The sequence below is a fragment of the Lepidochelys kempii genome, chromosome 1 (assembly GCF_965140285.1).
Source record: "Lepidochelys kempii isolate rLepKem1 chromosome 1, rLepKem1.hap1, whole genome shotgun sequence".
Classification (NCBI taxonomy): domain Eukaryota; kingdom Metazoa; phylum Chordata; order Testudines; family Cheloniidae; genus Lepidochelys; species Lepidochelys kempii.
The window spans coordinates 192,772,974-192,795,709 of NC_136380.1; the positions used below are offsets into that span (position 1 = coordinate 192,772,974).

Genomic DNA, 22,736 nt, shown 5'->3' on the forward strand with positions numbered 1-22,736 from the left:
AAACACAAGCTGCTTTTTTTTTTTTTTTTTTTTTTTAAAGCTGAAGCTCTGCTCTGATGTACAGAGGTCAGACACCCATGCTGGTTTTATCAGTGTCCTTGGATATAATTCCTGTGTGGTGCTGCTGGATTGTCTGCAGGACCCGGTGGGGTGGATGGGATTGCTGAAGGTTAACTCCATTTGCTCTTCACAAGGAGACCTCAGAAGGTTCTGAAGATTCACTGCTCATCCTTCCTGAGGCTGTGCAATGCAAGGTCATCACACCAGGTGCTATTCTGTTGTCTCTCTTGTTCCCCATGTATCAGGGGCCACTAAGAGGGGACTGACATATTTTAGTCTGCAGTATCAGTGAACAGACTACTGTCAACTCTATTGCTTCTCTTAGATTCTGTTATCTTTGCATTTGGATGAAACCCAGATAGTTTAGGATCAATCCAGGCAATACAAAGGCAATGCTGGTAGACAGGAAAAAGCATATTGTAGAAATGATAGGGATAAATCTGCTCCTTATACTTTGGTATATCATCACAGACTCTTATCTGTTCTGACGACAATGGCCCACTGAATCTTTATGACTAATCACGGGGTTTGCAGTTCTCCATTCTAGTAAGGATTTTGCCCATTTATCCATGCCCTTGTCACCTCCAGGCTGATGAATGATATACAGTTTACTTTGCAATGTCTTTGAAGGCCACCTGGAAATGTTAGCTAGTACAAAATGTGGCCTTCTGCCTTTGCTATGGGAAGGCAATAGTGCACGCTGACTAGAAGCTCTTCAGCTCTAGAACTAGATTCCACTAGTAGATTCATCAAAGCCTACATCTAGCTCACATGATAGTGTGCTAGACTAGTTTTTTGCTTTTCCTCAGTCACAGGTTCTTAATCTACGTGGGCTTTCTGTGGCTGACAGTTGTCGGTAATGACAACACTCAGATCTGGAAGTGAAGCGCAGCGTTACAGGTGGCGAGCAGCCCTTGTCATGAAGGCTCTGATTTGCAACCCTCAGAATATTCTGCGGGAAGCTCAAAAGAGGAAGCAGTTGTATGTATTTCAATGCGGGAAGGATCACTCCAAATGGTAAATGTCACTATCACTGCATTACAAAAGAGCACTGATCAGCTTTGCACAATAGTCCAGAAAGGGGAAATGGAGTGAATCTTTAACTTCTCAAGTACGTAGTACGGCAAAACCTTCTGGGTGAGTCAGCAGATAAGTTACATGTCATGCAGCAGGCTACAGGTGGTGAGGTTTAAGTAAGGTCAGTAGACAAACAGGAGAGCTATTTAAAAGATAAATTCTTGACACAGGAGGTATTTTTGCAGACTGCCTCTCCGCATTCTCACAGTTCTGTGTCAACAGCTCTATTTTCCCTGCAGTTCTTTGATTCAGTTCTCTAGTAACAAACTGTCTGCTACGGTCCTATGTGATCGCCATTCACCCTTTTTGTCTCCCTTAAAATATACATCGGAAATAGGCATATTGATAAATGTAGTAATATGTTTGGTTTGCTCTGGTAGGGGGTAGAGCACCGCTTGCTGGTTTGTGCCATTGCTGCAAAAAGCCAGTTCGAAACTCACTGAACGTGAACAATAGTTGTCCTCAATTTAACCTATGTAGAATGGTAATGCTAATGCTGGGCAGGTCTGCATCAGCAAGGAGAAAGGCTTCATTTCTTTAAGAAGGAGAGAGAAAACCCAGCACAATTAATAAGCTTATAGTCAAATGCTCCTCTAGCGTATTCCCTTCATTTCCTCCACCCAGTGCTCTCCACACTGTCGGGCTGTACCATAGCCATGGCACGGAAGCAGAACTTTCTGTCTCACAAGGGTGTCAGAAGTGCCCCTCGGCTATAGCACAGAGTGCTGTTGCAGTCCTTTTCACAGTGGCTGGTGGATTTATAACCTCTAAGTTTCACTCATTCATTATTAACATTCTTTATAGAGGCTCACTTCTCTTTCCTAGCTTATTTGATCTGTCTTTTACTGTTAGTCAAATGGCAAGAAGATCCCTAAAGAAGAGACTATGCGGTAACTCCAAGGAACCTCCTGCGCCCACGAGTTAAGATGGAATTTTCTTAATGAACCAACATTTGCTATTTCAACCCTAGTATTCATATCTTTGATCCAGAGCAATAGTTTGTCCGTGTTTGTTTCAGCAAGTTCATGAGGATGGGTTTCTTGGGACTGGTCAGCCCAAATGTAAGTCCATGAAAATTAAAAACAAATGCGAGATACTCAAAGCCACATTCTACATATGTAATCATTGTAACAATTCCACGCTGGAGACTCCGAGTTTCAGCTCGCACATCGCAGCGTATGTGCCTTTTTGGTAAAAGATCTAACTTAGGGCCAAATTCTAAAGCTATTGAGTCAACAGTATTTGCCCTTAGGGCTGGTAGGTGGCCCTTAATGCAGCAGCTGCCATTCTGTTTTGTGGCTGTTTTCTATCCTATGCAAGGACAAACATGTCACTATCTTTTACCTTCCCTATACCCTTCAAACACTCCTGAAAGCCTGCATGCACATGAATGCAGTACACAGGAGAACAAGTACAACAAAACACGTAGTGCCCAAGCAATGGCAAATCACTGTCATTTTCCCTGTTTCATTTCTGTAGTTTGTTAAATACTCGAAATCACATATGTCAGTTGTTTTTTTAAGCAACCAAGAAAACCCAGCTGATGTGAACAACTAAATTCCTTCCTAAAATGAAAATAGTGCAGTTCCTCATTTTTTTCACGTTATCTGAAACCAGGCAAAACTAATGTGATTTCTGATTTTCATTCAAATCAAAAATTTGAGCCAGGTTCCATAACCTTCCAGCAAACTGGACCAAATTTCCTAAGCATCATATTCATGCTTCTGGGTGGAAATCAGGTGGAACTCATTAACCTCATATGGCTCAGAGATGAAACTTGGCAAGTTCAGCAGACTTTAGTTTTTGAGCTAGTTCAAACTCAGGAGTGGTATGAATTCATCCAAAGCAAAACTGGAACCTCTGCATACCAAACCTACTGACCTTCAACAAAACACTTCTCAACATGAACTGAACTGCCACTCGCATGCAGTCGGCCAGCCCTGCCTTTGCTTCTACTATTTATTCGCTGTTTCTAGGAAGCCTAGTGCAAGTTTGAGAGCTGGCTCAGAACAAGTTTGAATCCCCACTTCCCAAACCTACCCTTAAACTGAAGAAATTAGCTACCCGTAGACATTGCAGCCTGGTGCTCAAGGACACCCAGCATTAACAACACACACATCAGTCTACGGGAACTGAGGATGTTCAGTCCTTCTATTTATCTGTCTCTTTCCTAATAATTTCAACACACAGAGTATAGTATATTTGAAAGACCGGTGTCCTCCATCCCTAGGATGTTGCATGGCCCAGCCCATTTCCCAGTTACCATTCTCTGCCCAGTATTATCATTGTTGTCCCTAATGAACACACATCATCCTTCCTCCCTGTCACTCACCTGGTTCCTTCCATCAACTTGCTCCAATATTCCTGCCCATAAGTTAAATGGTGCTATGCTCCTCACCAGGCAAACTCTTTACATACGGTAAGGCAAGGCATACCAGGCTGTCAGACAACAGCTAAACCAGAGATAGCAAAGTGTCAAGGCAGCAGCAGTACAATACAAGTGCAAATCTGGAATCACAGAGCAAATTGAGCGTAGCCAGGCAAAAGTATTCACATCATTTACTTGTTCTGTTTTTCCCCCTAAGTGTTACCAAAAAACAATAGGGATCTTAATATCACTTACCTTCTGCCTTGATACTAAGATTAATTTCCGCAGCCTTTGTCCCATATGGGTAGGTAGCAAAGCTACACTCATACTGCCCACTGAGTGAGACACTAACGTTACTCAGGTGTAGACTCCACTGATGGCATTCCACCTGGTTTGCTCTGGCAACATGGGAACTCCAAGTCTTGCTAACGTCTACCCAGCAGTGGTGGGGAGTCTCACTGAAAGCCACTGAATAGTTATAATCAGTCTTAGAAAAAGGTAAGTATTTAATGCCATATATAGGGTGATATACAGCTATTCTACTGGGTGGCGTATCATCAATCTTTGACCATTGTGTTTGTGAGACATGGATCCCATCTCCGCTCAGAATGCTGCATTCCAGAGTCACATCACTGCCAGGGAAAGCATGGACTGCTTCTGTCTTTATAATGGTGCCTTCAAGCTCGCCTTAAAAAGAAACAGAAAAACTGTCAAGTCAAGCAATGCTTATAAACAACCCCCTTTTAAATCTTCCTATCAACTCTGTTTGGTGCCTTCACTAGAAAGAGACACCTATATAAGAAGAAGCTGGGGCCAAAAATACAATAGTGCAATATTAAGTAGAGTGAGAAGGTTTAGCAGTTGACGGAAGTAGTAAATCATGAGTACAGATTCCAGAAAAGGAACTGGAGAAAAAAATAAGCAGTGGCTCAAGCAGCTTGAACAGGATGGGGAGCGCTCATCATACTACACAAAGAGAAAGGGGAGCTTTCAAGTGATATGTAAAGCAGAAGCCAGGACTGCTTATTCCACAGGTCTCTTTGCAAGAACCAAGAAGTAGTGAATCCTGCTTGCTAATTCTGTTTTGCGCAATTGCATTCTGCCTTTTTCAAGTACTCCTGCTGTTTCAATAGGAAAAGGTGTTCTTTTACATGGACCTTGCTAGACAGCTTCTGCATTCCACTGTGGAGGTTGTATTTCAATGTTGGAGCAAGCAGCTTCCTCATGTATGGTTTGTTTATCAGTTTGTTAATTTTCTGAGGCGCTTTGAGGTCCTTTGTGCACCATATAAATACAGAGCTAATGCATTTGTGAAAGGAAAAGAAGTTTTCAGCCTGTTTTTAAATAGTTGCTGCCACAGTGAAATTGACCTTTTCTCTTTCTTTTTCCTCCTGGGGGAAAAGAACTCTGTGATCTATCTCCACTGTTTCTGTTGAGTTCCAAGAGACATAGCATGCAGCATATTCATAGGCATGAAGTTCCCAGGTAGCTATCAACTGATGACGTTACACAGAGCAGTCCCCTACAGCAGAACTCCACTGAACCAAACAACAGTACCATACATTGATCACCGTTTTATCTGAAGTATTTGGCAGTCACAAGAAACTTTCAGAAAAAATGGATGTGTATGAGCACCCTCAGGCGTAGGGCTCACTCCCCCTTATCATTCTCTTTAGCCTCTCCCCATCTTTAAAGAACACCTTGAAAATTCTCACGATGCGTCCCTCCCCCCCCTTCCCAAATGGTGTAGTTACAGTCAGAGCCAGAGATTTATGACATCTCTCTCCTAAGCTTTTTGTTCCTCCCCACACACTGCAGTCAACACCCTCAAGTCATTTTATTCATTATGAATTTTTAAAGGGAAATTGAAATTTGATTTTATGTTATATGTAACCATGTCAGGAATGGTCTAGATAATACTTAGTCCTGCCATGAGTGCAGGGGACTGGACTACATGACCTCTCGAGGTCCCTTCCAGTCCTACGATTCTATGTTCTAGAGTCCCCTAAATGCCTGTGCAGACCAAGGACATATAATGTAGCAGTGAACTCATTTGTCATTTATGCAGCACTAATAGTGCTCTAGGAACTATATTGACAGCTATAAAGCCAAGATGCAGGCCCTGAAGGGTTTACAGTCTAATACCCCAGTCCTTGTGGGCAGTTCTCTGAACCCACCAGCACCTCATTGCAGAAAAACTGGTTCTCAAATAACCAAAATATGAAACCAAGTGAATAGAGCATGAAAAGCAATGTGACTGAATAGTCAGGTTAAGTGTACTTATCTCCAGAATTTTAATACCCCCCCCCATCATGTACATCCTTTACAGTAAAATAAAGGGGCATAAGGTGGACAAGTTAAGATTTAAGTGGAAGATTTGCCTAAATAAAAATCTCAGTACCTGTCCAGTATGATGACTGATCTAAGACCTCTACTTACTAAAGGCATCTGTTATATTCAAGAGGTAGCATCACTTAAGTAGTTTCCAGACAGATAACTCGCAACGAAAATTATTTTTAAAAGCACATATTAAGATCAAAGAGCCACATCAAGCAGGAATTTGGGATAAATATTTTAATACTTCAACTTTTTTTTAATTAATTGCTTAACAGCACCAAATTGATGGAGTCCATTTTATTTAAAAGTGTCCTGCAGCTCTCTCTCTTCTTGGCACTGGAATCTTGCCAATTGTTTTAAAAATTCCAATTTAACCCAACATTAAAAAAAAAAAGATGCCAGTACGTCCATACTTAACCCCTTTTCCTTCAAGATGTTCCACCCATTCAAAGTATCGTGCAGCATGGGCAACTCAGACACTTAAGTATAAAGTTGAAGGACTTTGTTGGCACCAGAATAAATCGGTATGCACTGGGCATGATTAAATTTAGGCTGGAAATTAAAAGAAACTTTCTAACTATCAGAGGAGGGAGGTTCTGGAACAGCCTTCCAATTGGAGTTTTGAGGGCAAACAACCTAAGAAGTTCTGAGAAGGAACTTGATAAATTTATGAATGGGATTATATGACAGGGCTGTCTGTAATACTAGGGGACTGGACTAAATGACCCACAAGGTCTCTTCCAGTTCTGTTTTCCTCAGTGGTCTGATTTTTATTAGGGCAGAACACCTGTAGCTGCAGAGAACTTTAATGGGAGTTTAGCCTGGATAAACAACAGCAGGATTTTGCCCTAACTTGTGTTTTGTTGAGATTTAATATGGACAACTGTTTCTCTGTGTGCAATATGGATTTTCATTAGTCATTTTACCTGGCTTTTTTTTATTTTTACCATCATCGATTTCTCTTACATAAGTAGGAAATTTCCCTGACCTGCTCCATCTATATGCAGCCATTAATAAACATAATCAGATACATCTTGCAGTTCCAATTAGGTACCTGGAACATCTTTATTTTTTGAATTGGAAATTGGACTCAAGCCACAACATTCATACGCACACTCGGCCCTGGATTTTAAGTACTCCAAACTTCAGGATGCACAAAAGAAGCATTGAGTTTCAAGCCCCACTCTAATTTTTAACAAGGCTGGTTTTGATTAAGCTCCCCTGATACAGACACAGTTGCTCTCCCTTCTCTAAAGTCTTATTCTAATATTCAAAATGCCTTGCTCTCGGGGTATATCTACATAGGTGTAATTCCCGGCTTGAGTAGAAATATGTATACTAGCTGTGCTTATCTAGCAGTCTAAGAAGAGCAATGTGGCTGCAGCAGCGTGGGTAGCAGCTCATGCTAAGTAGGCAGCCAGGGGGTCCAGGTGGGACTGTACTCAGTCAGCTAACCTGAGCTGGTGTACTTGCTACCATGGTCATATGGCTCTTTTTGATGTGCTAGCTTGAACAGAGCTAGTGTGTGTCTGTCCGTCCGTGCTGGGAATCATACCTACCAGCTGCTGTAGAGACATATGCCCAGCAACAACCTTGTCTTGCAAGCCCGTAATACAGTGCACAGATGGGAAAAAATCTTTCCAGGATTTCCAAGCAGTCAGTATCACGGTTCTGCAATTAATGGTCACATTTCGGAGGGGAGGGGAAGAGGAAGTTAAAAACCCACATAGTTAGGAGGGAAGGTCATTTCTAAAACATATATTCTCCTAAAATGAGTGAGTTCTTTGCAATGAGAGAAACTGTGAAACTGGCTTACAACTTTGAAGAAGCTGGCTTGCTAGTCAGTACTTCTAGTTAACATTCAATAGTAGTAATTTGTATCTTACTGTAGCTATGAAAAAGTTGCCTTGAAACATAAAATCAATGTTAGTTTGATTTTTGCCTTAATGTGAAATTTAAAACAGGTTTTTTCCAAATTAAAGAAGCTCAGTCCATAAAACACTTACTTACCAGCAACATGATGTGTTAGGATGAACAAATACAATGCACAGGAAGGCCACCTTTTCTCCATCTTCATCGCTTGGTGTTACATTAACATTTCCGTAGTTGTCTTAGTGATTGCTGTAAATGAAGCCAAAACAGTCTGCTTTACGCAAACACATGTCTGATCAACCCAGACACACCACTCCAGCATGGCTTCAGAGAAGGGCAACGTCAACAGGAAACTGAGGTTTTCACATCTGGTGTGGTAAAATTAGATCTTTACAGAAAAAAACCTTTAAAACCTTTCTGTAAAGATCATGGCTGATTTATTCAAAATATAAACCCTAAATGCTCTCTGAAAATCTATCTAAACTGTAAATTGAAAACCACATCTATTCTACAGCTCACATACAAAACCCAATGCATTGTCTCATTCTCTATACAAAACTCCAGAATGGACACAGTTATTAAGATAAATGTAAACTTCTTGAAAATAGCCTAAGTGTTTAAGAAGTGTGTATGATGTGCTGTATAGAGCAGGGGTGCATTGTAACGAACAGGAATGCAACTATTTGCTGTGCAGTGCACTCCTACATTTTTAAGAACCCATCAATGAACAGACAGAAATTTTGTTCTCAAAGTTAATTCAACCTGTCAGGCCCGACTGAGAGGAGCAAATTTTACTATTGATGAACACCTCTGTACTATAATGTTAATGGATTCCTCATGATGCGGAACACAGTTTGGACTCAGTGTAGACCAGAAAAACTCTGTTCAACATTGTGTGAGCTAACAGCATCTGTGTTGCTAAAACCATTACTGTTACTACTGCTAACAACACAGTTGAAATCAATGGAACTACTCTAATCTGTAAAGATCACTCCTGTAAGTAAGGGCTTGCAAGATCAGGCCTTTGGAAAGCTCTTCATGGCAGAGACTCCATGTTTATTTGTTCTGGTAAGGTCCATATGCATCTACAGCACTACATAAAATATCGGTGAATCAATCTATTTGTCCATTCTTCTGTGTTTTTTCCCCACACATGTGCCTCCAAAGTAGTTTGGTGTACAACCCACATGCTACATTCACTGGTCAGAGAATTAGTGCATTGGGGTATTTCCAGTTATATTGATCGTTTTGTTTTTGTTTTGTTTCCTGTTTAATTATTTACCACAGTATCACAAGCTGCAGAATTGTGGGTGAAAGTTCTAATTAGTATGGTAAACCCTGTGCAACTTATAATCATGCAGACGGAGTTTGCAGTGTTGTCAATTGTCAGCTTCTTGAAAGTTACAAATGTTGCACTTGGAACATACAGAGTGTGTAAATCCTGTCCCCATTTACACAGTGTCAAAGCAGCAGAAATCCCACAGGACTGTCCCATAGAGCATTTGTAAAGCCATAAACCAGATGTCCTGTTGCTGGTGAAGCACCCCATTACAACATGTTTTGGGTTTCTGGGAGCAGGCAGAGCATCCCTATTGTTTACTGCTTCCCTCACCAATTCACATTTCCCAGTCTGCCTAATCACATTTTGGTAAGGTCCATGCCTTTTATTACAGATGGGGACACTTGAGCTTTGTCTACACTAGACAAGTTTCCCACCAGTTTAACTAAATCTACTTAAACTCGTGCAAATCCCTAATATAGGTGCACTTAAGCTGTTATAACCCTTGTGCATAAACAATTTATTTTAAATTGGTAAATTACCAATGAAAAGAAATACAAATTTAGCAAGGTTCAAGCACTTTAAATACATTTATATTAGGGTTTGCACTGGTTTAGCTAGATCAATGATACTAAGATTGAGGCTTGGGAGCTCAAGTGGCTCTTTAATGTGTCTCCTGTGGCTCTTTGTGGCACATGGTGTTAAAACACTGTGATTTAATTATTAACCAATATAAGATATTAACCATTCAGGATGCTTTTACTGTGTTATTAACCAATTGTAGAATACTTGGTCAGTCATTTTGTGGTGAGAATATTATATATATTTTCTCACTGGACAAAATGACACAGTTTTAATATCATGTGCTGTAATATATATAAAATAGTAAATGAAACAATGAATTCACACTACTGTGGCTCTTTTGGGTAATGCTGATAGCTAATTTGGCTCCTGAACCACTGAGATCTGATACAGTATCCTTACGAAGGGACAAATTTCAAAACAGAAATGAGAAAAAAATATTCTAGCACTACCAGTTTCTCCTCCAGTAATTTTGTTCTTCCCCTTTCCTTGTGTGTTAGATTAATTGTTGACATTCTTTTTAATACATGTGGCTGTTCTTCATTAAAAAGAGTTTGGGTGTTTTTCCTGCTTGTTTTATGGTGTAAAAGCAAACCCTAAGCTGGACATCAGAGCTTGAGCTTCAGTCTTAGCCCAAATTAGTGGTCTTCAATGCAGATTCACGAGACAGACTGACAACATGCTGGTTGCTTTGCACAGGGGGCCTAGTAAATAACTCAATATATGCTGAGGACCAGTGTCACTTTATTTTATGGCAATAGGGCTCTATTTTCACAAAAATAATTGAGCTGCACACTTACAGTCGGCAATTATTTATTTTATACACAATGGCTTTTTATATGCAGTTCAAGGTCTATTTTTTAGGAAGTTTAGTGCACTGGTAATGGTTTTTCAAACAGAATAAATTGGTTTTGAGGCTTTTCTTCTGCTCATCCTTGGATTACTTTTTCTAAAATGACAACAAAACAGCAAGACAGAAGCAGTTTGAGTACCCCTCACACAAAGGCAATATCTGCCCCTATTACCAATCAGTGAAATTGTGCTCTAGATGAGCCAGAATCTGGCATCCCCATTCCTAAACATAGGCCATTGGGGGATAAATCTTTGCTTGTAACTCCAATGCCATCTCTTGTCCTCATTACTTTAAATCATGACCCCATCCTTAAGACAGTTGTGCTGCCACATGGTAAATGTCATGGCTATGCTCGGAAGCAATGAGGTGCTGTATGACCAACAAGACATATTCAAACCAGAGTTTTCAGCAGTCATTTGGAAGAAGCAAAAATGCACACTCACATGTGCACTCCCCAGTTTCCAACTCAGGGAACAGCGGCAACAGATAAACTGCTGACTTTTCAGCCAGCTGCAAAAACAAGATTCCAAGACAAATCAACTTAATTTCAAACTTCTGAGGGGGATCAGTGAATAGAGTTCTTCTATCTGTCCCTGCTGAGCAGTTCCCAGAACAAACTTTTGAACTACTGGGGGAAAGGCTTTTGTGTGACATGCCAGAAAAAACCTCATATGAGAAGCTTTTATTGATCTAAAAAACATACATCACAATTTGAAAAGACAGCACAAGGACAGTATGTTGTAGGAAGCACCCACACAAAGGTCACTGAGCAGCTCTTAGTAGTCAGTAGGCCATTTGGCCTGACCTCAGAGTTTGCTCCTCAAATGAGAGATGGTCTGACAATGTTACGGTTTTATATTTAGTTTCATTGGTTGAGTGCCGTGACTCAGTATTCATGTTGTGGCTTGCTGATGTGCAAGCCATTTCTCCCCAACCTGCCTCCAGATATCACAAGTCTTTACTCTGAACACAACGTCCCATCCACAGGAACGATAGATCAACATCAATAGGTAACAACTGCTAATGTAATCTACAATTATATCTGAGATGAAAAACTTGTCTCCATCTACTAGCTGTATCCCTACCACCAAGTGCTTCTTTGTAATACTCATGAACAGAGAGCAGGAAAACCATCCAAAACAACCACCACCTTTTAACAGAAGGGCTGTTTCCCCCAGGAGGGAAAGCGCTCTGCCATCATATCATGTAACATTGTGAGAACCTGTAAACTTTCGCAAAGCTAAATAAGCCTAGGCTATCAGACTGAATAGAATGTTTCCGCAGAGGTGAAGGCTCAGTAGATGGTACATTGGAGATTGTCAGCAATGAATTTCTCCATTGGAGATGCAGCTCCATTGGTGCTAGCCATACACAGCAAGTGTCCTTGTGTAGCAGTCGAATTTTTTATCATTAAGCAGAATTTTACGTCTGCTTAAAATCAGCTCTAGAAGACCCAGTGGCAGGTCAGTGTACCTTAGTACCAAGCAGTCTTTGAGCTGCACTGCTGGTAGTGCAAGGTTGCAAGATTAAGGAAAAGCCTGTGTAGATAAGGCTTGAGACAGTGTTTTTTTTTTTTTTTTAATGTGGGCAGCACAGCATGAGGGGGACTCTCCAGCAGTCTTTTGGAGAAGACTTAAGACAAACATACTGCAGCTGTTCATCATTAAAGATCCAACTTCTGTTTTTGTAAGAATAGGGATGTTCGCCCCAGTGCCTTGTCTAAATTCCAGCTAGGGACATTACTTTCTGCTTCTTTGAATTCCTTCTGCAGTTCCACCTGGGTCTCCTAATTTTCTACAATCTTTGCCTCAAACTTAGTGTTGCCCTGTTTATGAATAGTTACTGCTTTCCACCACATAGGTGGGATCATTTCGATAGTGGTTGGACTGTATAATGTGCATTTCATTCTGTAAAGCACTTTATGTAAAAAGGTGTTCTATGAATGCAAAATATTTGTACTTTCAGGCACCCTCAGAATTCTCTTATGTGGATTTAGCATTTGTCCGACATTTTCTGAATGTAGGAGACCAATTATTATTTGCAGCCACTAGATGGCACTGACAATTCATATCCGTACATCACAACTCGAAAAACTCAAATTCATCTCATCCACTTTATGACAGTAAGTGTATCCAATTTTGGGGGGGGATGGCTGTAGGGGTCCTCTAATTATTTTCTGCAGAGGCATTCACCACCGAAGCAGGCATTTTGAATGATAAAAATAACTTTTTCCATGGAAGTCATGCCGGTCCCCTCCATTATACTTCATGTTCACAAAAAACCTCAATTGCAATAGAATTCTTCTCCCTCAATTACAAAAAGCAGCAACCAAGAAGAAAGAAGAACTGCAGTCGGTCCCACAGAAAAAGAAATCTTGAACTCTAGAGACAAATTCAATTATTCACAAAGAGAACCTTTTCAGAAATGCAGGGGCCTGAGCTAGTCCTGCTGGAGGCAAGGAATGATTACCCTTGCAAACTAGCGTCCTCTAAACACTGCTTAAAGAAAGCACTGCTCCCAGATGAAAAAGCAGTATATACTTTGAAGCAGGAATTTCATTAAAAAGTAAACTAACCTTTTAGGTTTCCTTGATGTTTAGCACCAATATTCCTACATTGCCACCCTGTTTTGGTTTTGAACTTCGTTGAAAATAGTAAAATCTACTGTTATCAGGCAACTTTCAACAAAGCAACTCACTGGGTTATGATTAAAGGGTGACTCAGGCAGTTTAGTCTACTGGCATAGGACACTGGGACGAGAGTGAAGAGACCTGGGTTCTATTCCTGTTTCTGCAACTGGCCTTCTGTGTGACCATAGGCCAGTGACTTTACTACTCTGTTTCCTCACCCAACCTTTGTGCATCTTGTCTATTTACAGTGTTATTTCTTCCGGATAAGGACTATTTCTCACATTCTGTGTGCAAATTGCCTAGCACAATGGGGCCTCTATTTCATCCGGAGACCTTTAAGAACCATCCTCATGCAGATAAAGTTAAAAGTCATCTTCATTTCAAAAATAATTTTTGCAATGGCAACTTTTGTTTTTGAAGCAGAATCATATTTAAAAATATATATTTATTTTTCACTCTTTTTATTACTATTATTTCTTTCAGACTGGATCATGAAAGCAGACTCACTTTTGCATATAATAATTTCCAGGCTGGCCTGCACAAGTTCAGTGCACTGGTTGCTGACACAGTAGGGTCAAGTTTTTGTTTTGTTTTTTTGAATACTGTGTCTACTAGAATTAAAGACAAACCCTTATCCCAACATTTCATTTGGCCTTTAGTCCTGTAGAAGCTTGAGGCCAAATTAACCTGACAACGTCCCTTTAATGAAGTCCCTTAACCATCCTTATGTATCTGGTAAATACTGTTTTCTCCACTGTAGAGATTGGGAAGCTGGCACAGAAGTGAATTGATTTGTCCTAGGTCCCAAATCAAGCAAAATAGCAATGCTAGGACTACAGCTCAGGAATCCTGATTCCCTGTCCTGTACTCTAACTGTTAGAAACACTGCAAGTTATCTTAGTGACTTCCTGGATTAAATAAGGGCCGTTTTCAAGACATTACTAGAAAGTATGATCATTGTGGGAAAGATCCTTTCTGCAATGAATTAATCCGTTAGTCAGTTTGAGGCTTTACATTTCATGACATAGCAAAAAGGGGAACAGCAATGATGGTCAACAAATCAAAAGATGAGCTGTCTCTAGGGAATTCAAGCTATTAAGGAACTATATATTTAGCCTTCAGAGTGAAACACAAATGTCCAAGTGAAAACAACTAGCTTTCTCACTCACACCACAATCAGCTCTGGATCATCACCTTCTCCCCTGCCAGAACCAGCAGAAATCCCTAAACACTGGATTGCAGAGTACAGCTGACAGGAAAAGCAAATGCTATTTAAAACAAAAGAAAATACCCACAACCACCACCATGCACTAACAAAGAAAAACTACTGCGACAGAGTCAGACAGAGGGTTTTTAGGAAATTAAGGACTGTAAAGAGCCATTATTTTCCAAGGCAAACTAGATGTCTGAAAGATTAACCCTGCCTGTTCGTTGCTGCTTCTGCTTCACCTGTGGCAGAACCGTGGTGTTTCTTCTTGTTGCCCCTCCACCAGATGCATGTGTTTACATGCACATTCCATTCCCTGACCACCCCCCATCTAGAAGAAACATCAAATTAGAAGAACTCAGCCACATAAGATTGTTTGCAGTATTGTTCTTGTAGCTGTGTTGGCCCCAGGATATTAGAGACACAAGGTGGATGAGGTAATATCTTTTACAGAACCAGCTTCTGTTGGTGAATAAGCAAGCTTTCGAGCTACCCAGAGCTGAAAGAGAGCTCTGCGTAGCTCAAAAGCATGCCTCTTTCACCAACAGAAGCTGGTTCTGTAAAATATATGGTCTCCCACATAATATTGTGATAGAGATGGCTATAAAAAGCTATTTGTTAGAAAAGGGTTAACCACTTATAATGTCAGTAAATACAGTCATGTTGAACGACAGACTCTTTTAGAGGGTAATACCCTGTATTTCCCACCACGTTCCATGTGAAAAGATTAAGTTTCTAGCATTTATGATTTTGAAGAAAAATCTTCAGATGGTCATTAAAAGCAGTTATTTCTGGCTGAGTCTGAAAATGTCTTGAAACAATAGTGCTAAGAGGGGTGTGGACTGCTTCTGTTCATTTCAGTGGGGAACTCAAGACCAATCTTGACATTTTAAATAATCACTATTTCACTGTTCATCAAAGCCCATAAAGAAGGATGATCATATCATGCATCTTTCTACAGTGAGTGGCATCTGTTTCAGCTATCTCAAAGGTGTGGAGCTTTGTTTGGGAGCAGAACTTGGGACAGTACCACTTTTCCCCCGATTCGATCCCTCGTCCTAGATTCTATTTCCATCTCTGCCATTGACTTCTTTATGATTTACTCAGTGCCAACATTGTGTTATTGACCTACTGATATACCTTGGGTAAGTGATTGCATGCCACAGCTTCCCTTTTCTGATTTCCCCTCTTTCTTGCAATTGCTTAACCTTTGCAACATCACAATATTAGTAAAGTATTTTGAGATTTTTTATTTGAGAAGTTCCATTTCATCATCCTCTCCATTTTACAAATGAATAAGTTGAAGCACAGTAAGCTTACGGGATTTTCGAATGAAACATAGCAACTCAGTAGCAGATGCAGGATGGTTTCTAATTCCCAATTCCAAAATTTATCATAATTGTTTATGCAGAGGAGATTCCCGAAATCTTATTCCCATATGTTGAAGCCACATTCTGTCCCTTGGAAAAAAAATCACACCGTAAATTAACTTATCTCTTACGGTAACTGAATTTTAAAAAGGAGCATCTTGCAAGACCTTCCTTAAATGCAGTAAGCTGGAGAACTGCACTATGAGCAAGCACAGAACAAAATGACTATTTAAATATAATCCCACATTTTAATCACAAGCAAGGGGGAAAAATCTTATTGCTGAACTGAAATAAGTTGATTTGCTGTGAATCAGATTTTCAAAGGGACACACACACGACAGGGGAAATGGAATACATGAGGCAAGGAGAGACAGCTGCAACAAGTAATATTTTTCTCTTAAAATTGGGCAATTACACAGAGTCAATTTCTATAACAGATGTTACAACATGGTAAAGAGCTTATTAGGGAAAAACACACCATGGATTTACAAGGGACTAGTTTAAAAGCCCAACAGATTGGTCTGTAGGAGGAGTAGACCAGAATCTTTTGGGGCTAGCTTCACTGACATTAATGAATACACTAGAGGTGCATTTGGCCTGTGATGTTTAGTTTGAAAAGAGTTGATTGTGGTCATTTAGAATGCTAGAAAAGTATTTGGGCTGAAGATCAGTGGAACTGACCAGCTGCTCAGAACACAGGTATAATATTAGAAGTCTGATTTAATATCTTGTTCTACGAGCAAAGCTTGTGGCTAAACAGGAAATAAAACTCATCTATCCTTATTAGATTTGGGCTATAATCTCATACCACTCAGATATTGGACTGAATTGCTTTCATACTGCTACCAGCAGCTTAAGGGAACAATGCAATTGTGGCACCAGACAACTCAGCAGTGGTACAGTTTAGTTGGACTGCAAAATAGACTGTGAATCTAAAGTATGCTCATGTTTAGTGGCTTGAACAACAGAAATATCAAGCAAAACCTGCATGAGAAACAGATAAGATAGACGAGTATTTTCATCAGTGATGATAAACAAAAGGAGCGTCATCTAGCTATGCTACAGTATCTATATTAAAACTGGGTGCAGCGAGTGTTGTATTTCTTCTTTTCCTCTCTGCTCCCTGTAGGCAGGCAGTGCTATTAAAGAAAACTAAGCCCAAAGCACACCAGCAACTGCTTTCCTTCTATATGTGTCAGCTAAATTCTCCTTTGACCTCAGTGTTGAATTAACGAATTTGAACCAAAAACCTGAGACTATCTTCTTCTACAGCTGTTCTGCATCGTTTGGCCTGATAAGACACAGACTCAAACTTGCCCATTTTATTTTTAGGCTATTCCTTACAAAGGCAACATTTGCAATTCCATTTTTTAAAAATTATTTGTGTTATAGAGTAGCAAGTTGTGTTTTAGACTCAGGTAATATAACATCTTTGAGTCTGATGATGTAATTAACAAAAAAGATTTGACATGCCAGAATAAGGCACTGTCTCTTGAATAGGAGAACAGTAGGAATCCAGAAGTGTAGAGCAGAAGTCAACAGAGGCTGTCTAAAGGAGTTGTGCACCCAACTCCACTAGGCTCCTGTGAATATCCCCGCCAGAGCAAACATGTAGAGAGGGCAGGGGGTATATCGAGGTTCACACATACCCTTTAAACTAAAAATCCTACTTAACAGCTTCCCACCCTATGCATCTCCTGAGCTGTGACACCAGAAGGCAATACAAGTAACATGTTTTTATGGAAAAAAAATCAGATAAATCTAATCTGGGACCACCAGCACTAATCTTCATTTCTGTAATTTCGGGAGAGTATGTTGCATTCTTCATATGCAGCAAATGTTGAATCCTTGCTTAAAACACAAAATTCAACCTTAACTATACAGCTGTGGCTCATGTCTCCATAATATGCCACCTGCAGAAAGTAATAAGGGCCCTGTGAGGAAAAGGAATCTGATATCCCAAAGCAGACTGTGGACAATAAGTAATAGAAGTGCTTGACTAATTATTCCATGACTAATATGATTTGTAAACTATAACCTGAATATAAAGATAAACCTTCTGGACTTCTCCTTTTTGGGTGAGCAGCTAGCTAGCCCAGAAAGTTTGAGGAAATTCACCCCTCGTAAGACTTTACCGTTACCATATTGTTTCCCACTTACATGTGAGTTGAAGCAGTGGGGCTACTCAAGTAAGGAACTCCCCTTCCAAGTCTTGGACACACTAAAATGGCCAATAGTCCGTGCAGATTCACATATGCTACCTTCACACCTTTAAATCCTAATCTAGACAAGACCTTAGAGAACCAATAACACGGTTCTCAGAAAAGCATTCTTGTCTACCCTGGGTGAGGGGCATTTTCTTGTTAATGCCATGCTAATCACATTAACACATCAAAGAATCCTTGTGGCACCTTAGAGACTAACCCATTTATTTGGGCATAAGCTTTTCTGGGCTATAACCCACTTCATCAGACGCATGGAGTGGAAAATACAGTAGGCAGGTATAAAAATACAGCACATGAAAAGATGGGAGTTGCCTTGCCACGTGGGTGATCAGTACTAATGAGGGCAATTCAATCAGGGTGGAAGTGGCCCATTCCCCTCAGTAGACAAGAATATCAACAGAGGGAGAATTATTTTTTGTAGTGACCCAGCCATTCCCAGTCTTTATTCAGGCCTAATTTGATGGTGTCAAGTTTGCAAATTAATTCCAGTTCTGCAGTTTCTCGTTGAAGTCTGTTTTTCAAGTTTTTTTTTTTTGTTAAAGAATGGTAATTTTTAAGTCTGTTATTAAGTGTCAAGGGAGATTGAAGTGCTCTCCTACTGTTTTTGAATGTTACAATTCTTGATGTCTGATTTGTGTCCATTTATTCTTTTGCGTACAGACTGTCCAGTTTGGCCAATGTACATGGCTGAGGGGCATTACTGGCACATGATGGCATATATCACATTGGTAGATGTGCAGGTGAACAAGCCCCTGATGGTGTGGCTGATGTGGTTAGGTCCTATGATGGTGTCCCTTGAATAGATATGCGGACAGAGTTGGCAACGGGGTTTGTTGCAGGGTTTGGTTCCTAGGTTAGTATTTCTGTTGTGTGGTGTGTAGTTGCTGGTGAGTATTTGCTTCAGGTTGCGGAGCTGTCTGAAGCAAGAACTGGCCTGTGTCCCAGGGTCTCTGAGAGTGAGGGATCATCCTTCAGGATAGGTTGTAGATCCTTGATGATGCACTGGAGAGGTTTTAGTTGAGGGCTAAAGGTGATGGCTAGCGGCGTTCTGTTACGTTCTTTGTTGGACCTGTTCTGTAGTAGGTGATTTCTGGGTACCCTTCTGGCTCTGTCAATCTGTTTCTTCACTTCCCAGGTGGGTATTGTAGTTTTAAGAACACTTGATAGGGGTACCGTAAGTGTGTGTCTCTGTCTGAGGGATTGGAGCAAATGCAGTTGTATCTTAAGGTATGGCTGTAGACAATGGATCATGTGATGTGGTCTGGATGAAAACTGGATGCATGTAGGTAAGTATAGCGGTCAGTAGGTTTCTGGTATAGAGTGGTGTTTATGAGACCATCACTTATTTCCACTATAGTGTCCAGGAAGTGGATCTCTTGTGTGGACTGGTCCAGGCTGTCACTAAAACATGGCTGTCACTAGTGATTTCCAATGGAGTGTAGACAAGGTCTAAAGTTCGGCGATTTATTTGCTAGAATTTTAGCAAGCAGGATTTAGCATTGCACATTCAAACACAAGAAAGGAGTTTTGTCTGGATACAAAACAGGGTTCTCAAGACCAATGCCAGCCCCATCTGACCTGCCATGTCTTTGGGAAGCAGTCAAGTTCTGTCTTGCGGTGGGAGAGGATGTAGGTATTTCCTTTCAAGAGACCAAAATCAATTGATCTTTCCTTGGTGGTGCTGGAACAGAAGACCAGGACTCTCAAGGCAGATTATAAACACAACTCCCTCAATTCACTTACTCAGGATCTGCTAGAGATGGTTAGAGCCTCATTAAGTCAATTAATATAGATGGTCAAAGTGCATATTTTGTATGACGAAGATTATTATTATCATCAGCAAAGCAGTAAACGAAGGGATCAGCTGAGGACCTATAGCTTCTGTGACCAGAGAAAAGGCCAGACTGTCCCTTGCATTTCCACGTGTAGAGGGAAAGCTGGGTAGAGTCTGAGGGTGGCAAAAGGGGTGCAAGTGGCAACGTTAGGGTCTCATTTTGCTGCTCACAGGTCCATGAGGGGGCCAGGGCCGATCTCCACAGCATAGTTGCCTTAGCAATGATGCAAGAATTATGCAGTGTAAAACTACTGCCAGTATTATCTTACTTTGGTGGCCCTTCACAAAGCAAAACTCACCCTGAGGGGGATGCCTGAGGGCAGCAAAGAGCTGGGATTGCAAGGGAACATGCTTCTTGTGGCAGCCCTGCTGTCACACAAAAGAGGGGCTGAGAGTTATGTGGAGACACTTCACATCAATGGCTCTGGTTTTTGTGGACATCATGAGAGCCATGGCTTCAGGGGCCAGCCCCACTACCTGTTCCGTAGGAAGGACAACTCCCCCTACCCTCCAATAGTTTAGTTTAGAAAAGTGTCTTATATCAGTCTCCTGCCACATATCTCAGTCAGTCCTCCCTAACCTGCATTTCAGAGATGTCAATCATGGATGCATCTCTTCAGGCTTTATGGCTCCTTTGCCTGTCACAAGAGCCCATTCCCCACTTTAGAGTTGGGGGAGCTGATGAATATGCTCAAAACATCTCTGGCATCATCCTCTGGAGCCACATGGTCACATAGGTCTATCAGGCAAGGCAGTGTGACGGACCCCAACATTCACATCCCTCCGATTCCTCAGGGCCAACAGTCAGGAGAAGTGGGTCTTGTGGGTGCAAATTTTAACATGTATGAATAGGTAGATTCTGTCATCTTTTTAAATGCTTGCATAGCTTTCTGCCACTTCAAATTGCAAATGCATGTGTATACATATGCAACTTTGCATATGGAAATAGGGTGCTGAAAAATAAGCCCTTACCATTAATCGAAGCTGTTCTTAGCAGCCTGATAGAGAATTTCTTCAATGTGATTATCATCTTCACCAAGTCCCTGTAAATAAATTTCCACCACATTATTTGCAGTCTTAAATCTTTTTTTAATATTTTCTTCAAATAATAATTTCTACATTCTGTGAAATCTACATAGGCTTAGTCAGCAGAAATATCTGCTGACCAGAATGCTGGGAATGAAATGTACAAATCACACTTTTGGATCTGAGGCCCAAAACACAAGGCCAATTTCCTATGCTGCAGGTCTTTGAGGCAGTGTCTTCATACGTCTTATGCATCATCCTCTCTATTTGAAAAATGAAGCCATATGCAGCCTTGCCAAAGGAAGAGGCGATTAACATTGAACATAGATCGAATTCCCCTACAGGATTTCAGAGCAAACAAGCTGAACTCTGACCCAGAGAGATTGGAATGAGTTTTAGAATGTTATCATATTCCACGATACAGAGTTAGATGGATACTGCTGAGTGAATGGCAATCTTTTCTGACAGAACCTACTTCCCCCAGTAAATAGAAGGTAAATATGACCGAATGAGGAGTGGCAATAATGACAATCAGTACCTTGCACTATCAGACCCTGTAAGTCAAATGGTGCCAGACTAGCCTTTTATTTTCCCTTTTGGTAGGGTCGTACATTGACTATATTCAGTCAGTCACATCAGACACAAAATATTACTGACCTTAGAAAGAAAGTTTCAAAATAGTCTCTTGACAAAAGATAACTGATGGACTGGATTCCTCTCTTGTATTTCGGTGAAATATGCCCCTGACATAGCCTGATGAATGGCTGTAATAAACACAATGGGCAAGGGGAAGAGCAAAAACTCAACTAAAGTAATCGTGATGCACCAGCCAAAGAAAATGGCATGTCAGGGAGACTTGCACAATGACATACGTGACTGATGACAGCTTAAGGCTAAAACTGATGCCAACACTCATCCATCTGGATAAATATCAGTTGCAGTTATCAGTGCTAGCCAGTGGAAAGACACAATTGGAAAAAATTTAATTTGCCATGTCCTAGTTATCAGACTCTCTGAAGTGTGGTTCCTTTTTAAGGGAACAAGCGGCACTTGTAAAATCTGCATCTCATTTTTTACATTCAAAATGAATTGCAGGCACCAATCAGAATGCTGTTGCCTCCTTGCCCCCCCCCCCCAGCTACCTGATTTATACCCCCAATATGAACAAGGTTGCAGGTTCAAGTATTCAGATCTGCACCCACAATCCAAAAGCAGGTCCACAATTGCAGATGCTGGTGTTATTGGCTTAATTTGCCCAGGGGCAAGAGGGGAGTCACCTTTTCCTCAATTTGGTTCAGTATGCAACTAGTGAAAACATATTTGTAATCCCCCTCTCCAACTTTATTCAAGTACTGTCTTAACTTCTTTTGCCTCCCACCTAAGCAACCACCCGGGTCTCCCAAACCAGCCTGTGGCAGTTCAAAAAGAGATCTCTATCTCAACTGTTTGTAATTATCAGTTTCAACTTGCTGTCTATAAAACTTTGAGTAAAATCCTTCCTTACAATCCCTAGAATCCTTTGCATTGGCTTCAAGATTTAAAAAGAAGGAACACAGCTGAAAGCAGTTGTTCTAAATAGCAAAGACCTCTTCTGACCATGAACCCATCCAGGTTCAACACCAATTTGGATCTCCTGTCTGCTCAGTGATCCCTTGAACATGAAACTCTATGCAGTTGCATAGGTTGCCTATGCATAAGCCCCACATCATCTTTGTATTGTTGATCACTTCCTCCATATATTAGCCATTAGAAGACCCCCCCAAAAAAGAGTTGTTGGATTGACAACAAGAGTTGAAACAATTGCTATTACACAGGTCACAAAACCACAACATTTTATCCAAAGCACCCTGCATTTTGGTGATTTGAAAAAAGTGTAACCAAGATCCAAACCACCCCAGCCTTGTTCTCAAACAAGGAATACCTGACAAACAGGGTTTTGCAAAACCAAAACATATCCTAATGTGCCGACAACTTACACTGGCCAAAACTGAAAACTTTTATCCCAAGTCCCTGAACT

At 40.8% G+C, this 22,736-nt stretch overlaps 1 protein-coding gene across 2 annotated transcripts in view; it reads right to left on the reverse strand.

The window, feature by feature from the left end:
* Positions 1-20,689, reverse strand: part of CD96 (CD96 molecule) — a 53,638-nt gene extending 32,949 nt beyond the window's left edge. Inside the window, exons 1-3 of one of the 2 annotated variants that reach the window (XM_073306111.2) lie at positions 20,666-20,689; positions 7,853-7,963; positions 3,761-4,192 (exon numbers count right to left, since the gene is read on the reverse strand). In XM_073306111.2, coding sequence (XP_073162212.2) covers positions 3,761-4,192; positions 7,853-7,919 — 499 coding nt within the window. In that variant the 5' untranslated portion in view covers positions 7,920-7,963; positions 20,666-20,689. Of the gene's footprint in view, positions 1-3,760; positions 4,193-7,852; positions 8,010-20,665 lie in introns of those variants that run through there. The other variant, XM_073306129.2, reaches the window with a different exon arrangement.
* Positions 20,690-22,736: the final 2,047 nt, after the last annotated feature.